Source organism: Watersipora subatra, chromosome 3, assembly GCF_963576615.1.
Source record: "Watersipora subatra chromosome 3, tzWatSuba1.1, whole genome shotgun sequence".
Lineage (NCBI taxonomy): Eukaryota > Metazoa > Bryozoa > Gymnolaemata > Cheilostomatida > Watersiporidae > Watersipora > Watersipora subatra.
Genome location: NC_088710.1, coordinates 72,873,565 through 72,885,866, shown reverse-complemented (window position 1 = coordinate 72,885,866; position 12,302 = coordinate 72,873,565). Strand labels below are relative to the sequence as shown.

Genomic DNA, 12,302 nt, shown 5'->3' with positions numbered 1-12,302 from the left:
GGAAGCTAAGAGTCCATTTGTGTCTTTTATTTTGGACTTTGCTCCGGTTTCAGTCGTATGCCAATTTCAACACTTACTATTAAATCCTTTGTCATTGACTCATTGACTCATCGTCTCACCCAGGATATTTTCATGACTCAGAGATATCGCATGCTGATATTAGTATTTGACTGATTGCAGGAGGAAATAATGAAGGAAGCAAGAATAATGGCTGCATTAAAAAACCGAAATGTTGTGAGGTTAATCGGTGTATGTCATGCGGACACTATAATGTTGGTGTTGGAGCTGGCTCCTCTCGGCCCCTTAAACAAGTTCCTCAAGGAGGATCCGTAAGCATATCTATCATGCACGCTGAAAAAAGCGAGATTAACAATACGCATAGAAAAATACAATGGGTGCATTGATTTTGAAGAATATAAATGCACAGCGTTGGTAGGTTGTTCATCGCTGTATTTTAGGAATCTGCCCATGATAAAGATCACAAATCTCATGCATCAAGTCGCTGTGGGAATGCGATACTTGGAATCTCAAAAGTTCGTGCATCGAGATTTAGCCGCGAGAAATGTGCTTCTGGTCAACAACTCGTTTGCCAAAATTAGTGATTTTGGAATGTCAAAAGCACTTGGCATGGATGGTGAATATTATAAGGTAGTGACCTCTTCTTTCAAAACTTTCAGCTGTGGCTCAAAAAGCTGAAGCTTAAATTTTAGGATATTGGTAGTTGGAGGGTCATCGTTAGTGAGAAGGTTATGCGTTTGTAAGTTGTTGGTTAGTGAGAGTTATTAGTTAAAGAGTTGTTAGTGTAGGTTTTGTGGAAGTAGAGCTTGAGTTGGAAGTGGAATGCGTGCAACTTATCACGAAAGACATTTATATTGCAGGTTACGCGTGGAGCTTATTTATTGCCAACTTTATTGTTGACTTACTATTGCAATGATTTTATTGAAGCTTCTCAATTTGTTGAGTAAAGTTTACATTATTGCTAAGCTCTTGGGTTTGTAGGCGTCTGCTGCTGGAAAATGGCCTCTCAAGTGGTACGCCCCCGAATGTATCTATTATTTTAAGTTTGACTCTAAGTCTGATGTTTGGAGTTATGGTGTAACACTTTGGGAAGCAACATCAAGGGGAGGCAAACCTTATCAAGTAAGTGCTAGCGCTTATACTCCATACTTTGCCATGCTGGCCATATAATTACCGCGTGTATTTCTCTTGCAGTTCTCTGCAGCTCATCAGCTCATATTATTAATATCATGTGTGTAATTACAAACCAGAACAATTTGCGTTAGCAAGCAGATTTGTTAGTAGCTTTGTCATGTACAGGCTTGTCATGTATAGGTTTGTCATGTACGGGTTTGTCATGTACAGGTTTGTCATGTGCGGGTTTGTCGCTTCATTCATGTACAGGCTGTCATTACTGATTTGATAGAAACTAAAGGGGGCTGAAATTATAAGAATGATAGATGAAGGAAAAAGACTAGACAAACCACAAGAATGTCCAGCAGATGTCTATAAAGTCATGTTAGACTGCTGGCAATACGAGTAAGTTTTCAAGTTTCACATTAACTCTGGCCAGGAAAGTTGCTGGGAGGTCAAAATCGCAGTTTGCTAAGATTATATCATAATATAAATTCTTTACATTATGTGAAATGTACGTTATAGGTTTACATTATACATGTAGGGTCATCTACTGTATATTAAAACTTATATTTCATTATACATTCTATCCTCACTTTCCAGCGGTAAAGGTTTATCATCAGGGTTGACTAGTTCACGCCACCGCAGTTGCATCAGGCTATGTTTCCACTCACCATGAAATAAATTTTCCCAACGTCAACTTTTGTAATAAATATTCAGCGGTATAAACTGTTTTCCGGTACTTGAAGCTAACTCGAGAAATATGTATCTATTATGGCGCAAATGAAAAATTAAATTAACAGAGTTGTTCATTTTATAGAAAAAAAGATCAGAAAATTTTCATATCTTTTTATCCTTATCGCACAAATTTTATTCCGCTGGTTGCTTGGTTTGTTACGTTGTGTCTCAGCTACGTGAATCAGGCAAGGTATAGGGGAGCGTGTACACTTGCTAGCAGTTCCTGTCATGTGAATATTTGATATGGTTTATTAGCTTTAGTATGCAGTGTGTAGCATCGAATAGAGAAAATCACTATATTGTGTTGAGCAGTGTGAAAAGGACACTTCTCACTTGAAAACAGCTTTTCACCAGATTTCCATTGTTGGTGCTGCAAATGCTGGCTAACTGGCGCTATCCGATTCATTCACAATCAATGTACATTTAGTATTTTTTGTAATTAATGCTTGTAAGCCATCTGTATGCAGTAGACGTTCCTACAACATAAATAATCCATAATTGGAATAGTAAAATACATGTAAATTACTTAATTCATTCAAAGATCTCTCCAGACTCACCCTTTTGACCCTGCAAGAAGGAAAAAACCAGGCTGATCTTTTCAATTTATTGGCTGTGCCGTAACTGCAGTATTATTGGTTTGTATCGACTATTTTTCTCCTTATCACTTTCACTTGGTTTAGGGTACATGTTTAAGTTAAGGGGAGTGCGCACATCCAATGTCAATTTACAACTATTTGTTCATTTTTTTCTATGCAAGGTCTATTCTGCAAAGGAAAAATAATAAAAAAATATTTTACATGTCTGCAATAACGTAAAACAAAAATATATTTTAACTATGATAAGAGCAGTGTCTATATGTCCATCCGTTTATAGCTTTCGACGACACCCCATCTTGTGACATTAAGGTATCGTCATTCTAACACCTGCATCAATCGATGACTTCCAAGTATTTCTTAATAACTGCGGCTACTTATTATCTGTGCTTTATCAACAGACCTGACATTCTCTCACGGCGAACTAGACTGCCGGAGTACTTGTATAAATCGATAGAGATATACATCGTTTTCTCTCAAAAGTGCGGCAAAAGAGAAAGCGATATTTGTAAGACTACAAAATTATCGTTATTCGAATCAAATTTTCACTGACTTACACTTTACACTATTTATAATTTTTTACATAGCACGAAGAAAAAATTTACACAAATTCTTTATGTTATGTAAAATGTACGTTATAGGTTTACATTATACATGTAGGGTCATCTACTGTATATTACAACTTATATTTCATGTTCATAACCAATGTGATCATTTGTATTTGATGCTTGTAAGCACTATGTACACATTAAAACCTATATTTCATGTTCATAACCAATGTGATCATTTGTATTTGATGCTTGTAAGCACTATGTACACATTAAAATTTATATTTCATGTTCATAACCAATGTGATCATTTGTATTTGATGCTTGTAAGCACTATGTACACATTAAAATTTATATTTTGTGGTTTTGCAGAAAAGACGATCGACCAAGTTTTGCACAATTGGTAGAGACTATGAAGAAATTCCGAAGCTAAAGGAGCGCATGAGCTGCACCAATGAATCTATGCGATGGGCAACAACTCCGTAACTAGCTGATGAGACGGCTATTCATTACTCTTACGTAAACTGCTCATCAGATTTGCTTCATATTAAAAATGATTCGTTCTTTTGCATGCAGTCATGCAATGAGCTTCACCCACCAAAGATGGTATATCAGTCTTCCAATAATATTGTATAACCAGTATTTACAACCCTCTCGGGGACTCCATTGCTAATGCTCTTTCTTTCCTGCTAAGCTCGCACTCTATGGCCACACACTAGGGTCATGCTGACTTTACTTATTACTAGTATGTCTACAGTGAGCTGATCATTTTCCTGCATGTTTCCAGCATTTATAGTATTTTAGCCCATCAGCTTATGCAGAAGTGCACTTCAATTGAAAGAAAACTTTTATTTTGTAATAAAATATTGATGAATAAATATGTTATAAAAATGTAAATAAACACCACATGAAACTCAACAAAAACATTTTAGCTTTGCAAGCAAACTGGAGATTGTATGGGTTCTACCCTTTCTAAATGACATCTGCAGTAAAACAGAATTGGAGCTCGGAAAGTGTGGACATTAAAAAGAGATCTTACTTAGAGGTTTTTAGGACTTGACTTTGACATCTGTGAAGTCCTATTGACAAGTTGAGGCTGTGAGTGAAGGAATGTAATGATGTTCGTGAGTTTGGCGAAACACCGTCTCTGACTTGTAGGTATATTTTAGTTGCACATGAGTCATGGCGACAGTCTTAGTGTGGTAACCATCCGTGTTAAGTAAGTAATTAACCAATCAAATATGGAGTTACTGCCATGCAGACTTTCCCCTCCGACTGTGAATCTAAGAAGAATCAGCAGCGAACAAAATAATGCAATCTATTCAAAAGAACATGTTATTATAGCATGGTAATCTCTATAAGCACTACATTCACTATATTCATACACCTACAAGCACTATATTCACACACCTACAAGCACTATATTCACACACATACAAGCACTATATTCACACACATAAAAGCACTATATTCACACACATACAAGCACTATATTCACACACCTACAAGCACTATATTCACACACCTACAAGCACTATATTCACACACCTACAAGTACTATATTCACACACCTACAAGCACTATATTCACACACCTACAAGCACTATATTCACACACCTACAAGCACTATATTCACACACCTACAAGCACTATATTCACACACCTACAAGCACTATATTCACTCACCTACAAGTACTATATTCACACACCTACAAGCACTATATTCACACACCTACAAGCACTATATTCACACACCTACAAGCACTATATTCACACACCTACAAGTACTATATTCACACACCTACAAGCACTATATTCACACACCTACAAGCACTATATTCACACACCTACAAGCACTATATTCACACACATACAAGCACCATATTCACACACATAAAAGCACTATATTCACACACATACAAGCACTATATTCACACACCTACAAGCACTATATTCACTCACCTACAAGTACTATATTCACACACCTACAAGTACTATATTCACACACCTACAAGCACTATATTCACACACCTACAAGCACTATATTCACACACCTACAAGCACTATATTCACACACCTACAAGCACTATATTCACACACCTACAAGCACTATATTCACACACCTACAAGCACTATATTCACACACCTACAAGCACTATATTCACACACCTACAAGCACTATATTCACACACCTACAAGTACTATATTCACACACCTACAAGCACTATATTCACACACCTACAAGCACTATATTCACTCACCTACAAGCACTATATTCACACACATAAAAGCACTATATTCACACACCTACAAGCACTATATTCACTCACCTACAAGTACTATATTCACACACCTACAAGTACTATATTCACACACCTACAAGCACTATATTCACACACCTACAAGCACTATATTCACACACCTACAAGCACTATATTCACACACCTACAAGTACTATATTCACACACCTACAAGTACTATATTCACACACATACAAGCACTATATTCACTCACCTACAAGTACTATATTCACACACCTACAAGCACTATATTCACACACCTACAAGCACTATATTCACTCACCTACAAGCATTATATTCACACACATAAAAGCACTATATTCACACACCTACAAGCACTATATTCACACACCTACAAGTACTATATTCACACACCTACAAGTACTATATTCACACACCTACAAGCACTATATTCACACACCTACAAGCACTATATTCACACACCTACAAGCACTATATTCACACACCTACAAGTACTATATTCACACACATACAAGTACTATATTCACACACATACAAGCACTATATTCACTCACCTACAAGTACTATATTCACACACCTACAAGCACTATATTCACACACCTACAAGCACTATATTCACACACATACAAGCACTATATTCACACACATACAAGCACTATATTCACACACCTACAGGTACTATATTCACACACCTACAAGCACTATATTCGCTCACCTACAAGTACTATATTCACACACCTACAAGTACTATATTCGCTCACCTACAAGCACTATATTCACACACATACAAGCACTATATTCACACACCTACAGGTACTATATTCACACACCTACAAGCACTATATTCGCTCACCTACAAGTACTATATTCACACACATACAAGCACTATATTCACTCACCTACAAGCACTATATTCACACACCTACAAGCACTATATTCACTCACCTACAAGCACTATATTCACACACCTACAAGCACTATATTCACACACCTACAAGCACTATATTCACACACCTACAAGCACTATATTCACTCACCTACAAGCACTATATTCACACACCTACAAGCACTATATTCACTCACCTACAAGTACTATATTCACACACCTACAAGCACTATATTCACACACCTACAAGCACTATATTCACACACATAAAAGCACTATATTCACACACATACAAGCACTATATTCACACACCTACAAGCACTATATTCACACACCAACAAGCACTATTTTCACACACCTACAAGCACTATTCACATGCTTCGGATGTAAGATGTAATTTTTAACTAAGAAACTGTTAATTGTAGCAAAGTGTGAAATACATTTTATGATGAAATATTCACTAAACATTGATTCAACTCTACAGGGATGTAAGCCATAAATGTACAATTAAATGTCTTAATTAGAAAGTTAGTGGGTTGCTAATATGACGATGACAGAGTTATGTTGGAGAAGTAATGAAACAAAACGTTATACCAGCTGCTGGCAGTAACCTTTGCAGCTGCTGAGCATGAAAGTTCTCTTCCTGAAATATTATTCTAAATAAAATTGCAAAGTTGTCATCCCCTAAAATTTTAATGGCAAACCTGTGGCTGGTAACCCTTTAAACGTAAATTATTGGCTTCTTGTCTCAGTAGCTCGTCATAATCTTGTTCTGCTTTCTTTTCAATTTCGAGCTGGGCTATTTCATCAACAACACCTCTTTCCTTCTCAGTCATTCGTGTGGATATCTGGAATATACACAAAGCAAAATGCTGGCTGCACAAAGCAACTGGCCAGTTGTACGGAATGTGTTGACAACAAGTGTGTGTATAGTTAGGAAAACAAACCAAATTCTGTCAAGAAGATAAGAAAATACGTGTACCTGAGCACCAATCTCCTCTCTCTGCTGTTCCTTCTGCCTCTGTGTCTGCTCTCGCTCCCTCTGCGTCATTTCATTAGCCTTCTCCATATCCTTAATGAGTTCCTCTCTCCTTTCTAGGGACTCTTGCTGCTTCTTGCGTAATTCTGCCATCTTTTCTCGAATCTGCTCTTGTCTGCCAGCCAGAACCTGGTATAAAATTAGACCCAGTAGTAAATACTTGTGTAAACTAAATATGCTGCTGATATACAAACGCTTTACAGATGAATAGAAAAGATTATCTCGCAATAAACAAGGTGAAAGTAGAGCAAGTCTGTGGAGTACAACATACATCCTGCATGAGTCTCTGTCTCGCTTCCCTCTCTCTTCTCCACTCGTCTTCTCTCTCACTCCAAATCCGCGATGCTTCTTCTCTAAAAGCATGCTGGCAACTTGAGAAGTAACACAAAGCGAGCACATCGGGATGCAGCAGACAGCGACGGAGGCAAGATAAAGCTCCAGGAAATACCCATTAGCAGAAAAAGCCATGCAGCGCATAGGTAATCTTGTACTCCCAGATGCCTTTGCAGAATGATGATATGATAAAATAACTAGCATGACTCATTGTTGACTAGGCCAGATTTAAATGCAGTAGTGCAAGATGATATGGAATATAACATGTTGGAATATACTGAAGTGTAATATAACATGTTGGAATATACTGAAATGTAATATAATATGTTGGAATATACTGAAGTGTAATATAACATGTTGGAATATACTGAAGTGTAATATATCATGTTGGAATATACTGAAGTGTAATATAACATGTTGGAATATACTGAAGTGTAATATAACATGGTGGAATATACTGAAGTGTAATATAACATGTTGGAATATACTGAAGTGTAATATAACATGTTGGAATATACTGAAGTGTAATATAACATGTTGGAATATACTGAAGTGTAATATATCATGTTGGAATATACTGAAGTGTAATATAACATGTTGGAATATACTGAAGTGTAATATATCATGTTGGAATATACTGAAGTGTAATATAACAAGGTGGAATATACTGAAGTGTAATATAACAAGGTGGAATATACTGAAGTGTAATATAACATGTTGGAATATACTGAAGTGTAATATAACATGTTGGAATATACTGAAGTGCAATATAACATGTTGGAATATACTGAAGTGTAATATAACATGTTGGAATATACTGAAGTGTAATATAACATGTTGGAATATACTGAAGTGTAATATATCATGTTGGAATATACTGAAGTGTAATATAACATGTTGGAATATACTGAAGTGTAATATAACAAGGTGGAAGATACTGAAGTGTAATATAACAAGGTGGAATATACTGAAGTGTAATATAACATGTTGGAATATACTGAAGTGTAATATAACATGTTGGAATATACTGAAGTGTAATATAACATGTTGGAATATACTGAAGTGTAATATAACATGTTGGAATATACTGAAGTGTAATATATCATGTTGGAATATACTGAAGTGTAATATAACATGTTGGAATATACTGAAGTGTAATATAACATGTTGGAATATACTGAAGTGTAATATAATATGGTGGAATATACTGAAGTGTAATATAACAAGGTGGAATATACTGAAGTGTAATATAACATGTTGGAATATACTGAAGTGTAATATAACATGTTGGAATATACTGAAGTGTAATATAACATGTTGGAATATTCTGAAGTGCAATATAACATGGTGGAATATACTGAAGTGTAATATAACATGTTGGAATATACTGAAGTGTAATATAACTAGGTGGAATATACCGAAGTGTAATATAACAAGGTGGAATATACTGAAGTGTAATATAACATGGCAGGATATATCGAAGTCGAATAGGAGACACTCACTGATAGAGCATGTCCAACTCAGCTTCTCTCTCCTTCTCCAGCCTCATTTGATCTTCAATTACCTAGAAGTGAGAGTTTCTCGTTATATCAATGCTCAAATTAGCCTATAGTCCAGCAGTAGTGCCTGCCCTTAATACCGGAGTAAGACAACAGCTGGAGGTTTATACCACCATCATCTACTAAAGAAATGTGAGGTTGCAGATCATGACCTCCTGCATCAAGCAATTTTGCTGTAGTAGGCCGCATGCAATGCACGAAATCATTTACATTATAAACATATAGTAACTAACTAGGATACCCCTCCACATAGTCCAATGTTTGAAATGTTGATAGACTAATCCTTGCCTATAAAAAGGATAGTCATAGCAGGCAATCAAGTTTGCTCAGTAATTGTAGTGGGAGTTTGAGCAGCGCACAGACAGTTGGTAGATACACATATTAAAATACCATCATCGTTCAACTTATATTTTTAGCTGCGTCAGCTTGTTTCTAGGCAAGTATACAGAAATTTATGAATATAGAAAAACTATAAGAGCAGCACCTCTTTCATCCATGCAGCATCAGCTCGGGCTTCCTGTTTCCTAGCTGTACGCAGAGTAATCTCCTCATTCTCTTTCTCCAAAATTGATTCCAAAATTCTTCGGTCTTGTTCAAGTTCCTCCAAAACCTGACGAGACTTCCTTTTCAAAGCAGCCGTATGTTGTCTCAATAGAACGCGTCTGAAAACGATATGTAGACAATAGCTATAGGCATCTTCATAAATTGAGCTTTGAGAAACAATCTAAGCACTTGCCATTAAATTAGTGTAGTTCAAGTCAACAAACCCCAATTCTTTTTTCTTGTGTTCTTCTTCCATGCGCTTTCTGTCTTCTTCTATTCTCTCCAACTCCCACTGGTGCTTCAATAACTCTTCCTGCTGCTTCTTAATTATCTCTGTCTGTAAATCACACACGAAATAACCTGTCATTCACTCACTCATCACACAATCATATGACAAACTCAAATCACGCAAACATCACACAAACTTTATGACAGGCATTACCTCCTGCTCCCTTCTCTTCAGTTCGTTCATCTGTTGCTTGAGAATCTCCTTCAGCTCCCGTTCATTCTCGAGCCGCCTCTGCTCAGCACGCCGCTGTTGAGCCAGCGCCTCAAGTCGCTCCCTTTCCATCGCTGCATCAGCCTCTTCCTTCTCCATTCTTTCCTCTTCGGCTGCCTGTGAATAAGCAATAATTAATCAGCGCTGCATCAAGTTTAGCAGTGCTGAAAAGGGAGATCGATGGTAGAAGAGAAATAAAGATGGGACGCACCAGGAGCCTCTCCTCCTTCTGGTCAGCCCACTGCTCTACGACATGCTCCTTGTGCTGTTCTGATTCCAGCTAAAATAAAGGCATGAAAAACTGATTTTATTATACAAACTAAAATAGAAATAAACACGCGCCTTTATTTATAATTACTTCATCAATTTAGTTTAAATGCTTAATTTATTTTCTACATAACGCTATACCACAATTGTTCTACTACTACTTCAATTATCTGTATTATTTCTGAACGAGTGATAATAGGTTATTGTTCTGTGAAAAAAATGGAATGAGTTGTATTGCTGTGAAATTATCTACTATATAAACGACAGTTTTAATTTACATAGCGGATCTAAGATTGATTTAACTTTTTCACGTAGAGGTTTGATCGTCATATACTTTGGGGACACAAACCTTACGAATGTCCGGACAGTTTTGTCTAAAATGGGCGTATAATCTTTCATCAGCTATTTGTCTCCTCTCTTCCTCTCTGGCTGACTTTAAAGCCTCACTTCTCTCTTTCATCTGACTAATTCTACCATAGTTGTCTAGGCTGTAGCCTTTTAACTCAGCCTGTAATGCGATGGCTTGATTACGTCAGCAATGTTGACACTTTGTATGCCTCATGTTATTTGGCTACAACCTATTGAATTGACCTTAAAAAACCATTTGCATTTGTCCTTGTAAAACTAGCCAGACAGTTGTGAATATATAAAGGCGTGTACGAATGCTACAAGTTACCTAGCTTATGATATATCACATATTTCTATCTCCATCATACATGTAAATATAATTTTTACGACCTAATATTGTTTAATCAACAACTTCAAACAAACAAATGAAGCATACATGTTGTAATAAATGAGAGCAAACCTCATATTGCAAGCTCTCATCGTGATATAAAGAGGCTAGCTTACTTCTTCGTCTAGATAAATTTAATGCTTTTGTATCCTTCGCATAATTCTTCTTATATGCATCCATACTGTAAATAAAAAACTCAAATAATGGCTAATTTTTTCATATTGGCCTAGGTAAAAGCCTTCAAGGTATCCATGAAGGCATACAACAGGCATCCCAAACATAGCAGTGATTTGGTGTCTAATTGGATGAATGCTCCAATTAGACTGAATTTGCTAAATTAAGCCATATGGAAGCTGAACACTGCACATACATGTATACATCTACTTGTATGTATCTACTTGTATGTATCTACTTGTATGTATCTACATACTGGCGCTCAATTGGGAAGATGATCCACCTTGTTTACTATTTCTGCTTTGTTTTTAGAAAACCTAATGGCAAGATGGCTATTAATATAGAAAATACATCACTTTTACGAATACCTACTATTTCAATGGAACGCAGGGTCAGCTACATGCAATATACATCACCATGAATACAACGCACAAATTTACAGTGTGCAAATTAAGTGACCTGCTTTGAAAAGTAGCCTTGGAAGTCCACGCTGCATCCTTTGATGAATGCAACTCGGCTCTATTAAAATACTTGGCAGTGTCTTGCCAACTCTCTCTCAGGTCATCATCTTGCATTCTTCTGCGTACTATAGCTGCTTCATATATATTTTTTCTAGTGGTATACGAGCTTGGCATATGAGGCAGAGCCATTATTCACTTTTCTAAAATCTAAAAAAACTTTTGCTATTCAAGCGATAAGAAGCTTGGATATTTGCCTACTTCAAATACACAATTGGTGATATTTTAGTATCGCGGTTTACCTGCAAGCTACCTCGACAACCTCAGCTTAATAGCTGTTATGAGCAATGCTTCTTCTTTATTACACAAATACACTGAAAAACAGTCAAACAAGAACGGACAGCCTTTCATCTATAACATGTCTGGTCACTAAAGTAAAACTTGGCAGCACTTTGAACAAGGGATCATTCATAAGCAGCATTGGATAATTCCTACTTGCTTTTACAATCATCTTAG

General features: G+C 36.5%; 2 protein-coding genes across 3 annotated transcripts in view; one reads left to right on the top strand and one right to left on the bottom strand.

Moving 5' to 3' along the window:
* The window catches only part of LOC137392272 (tyrosine-protein kinase ZAP-70-like), a 29,838-nt gene extending 26,152 nt beyond the window's left edge, over positions 1-3,686 (top strand). For both annotated transcript variants that reach the window (XM_068078942.1, XM_068078941.1), the window contains exons 11-15: positions 181-329; positions 459-648; positions 1,000-1,140; positions 1,424-1,536; positions 3,383-3,686. In XM_068078942.1, the coding sequence (XP_067935043.1) occupies positions 181-329; positions 459-648; positions 1,000-1,140; positions 1,424-1,536; positions 3,383-3,443 (654 nt within the window). In that variant the 3' untranslated portion in view covers positions 3,444-3,686. The remainder of the gene's footprint in view (positions 1-180; positions 330-458; positions 649-999; positions 1,141-1,423; positions 1,537-3,382) is intronic.
* A 153-nt stretch (positions 3,687-3,839) lies between these two features.
* Positions 3,840-11,992, bottom strand: LOC137392273 (trichoplein keratin filament-binding protein-like). Its single transcript, XM_068078943.1, has 12 exons — positions 11,788-11,992; positions 11,227-11,335; positions 10,768-10,926; positions 10,363-10,431; positions 10,095-10,268; positions 9,877-9,989; positions 9,594-9,771; positions 9,053-9,114; positions 7,489-7,570; positions 7,161-7,346; positions 6,883-7,026; positions 3,840-4,293 (listed from the first exon to the last, which is right to left on the bottom strand). Exons 1-12 carry the CDS (start codon positions 11,976-11,978, stop codon positions 4,258-4,260), a joined length of 1,503 nt encoding a protein of 500 aa, XP_067935044.1. The 5' UTR covers positions 11,979-11,992; the 3' UTR covers positions 3,840-4,257.
* Positions 11,993-12,302: the final 310 nt, after the last annotated feature.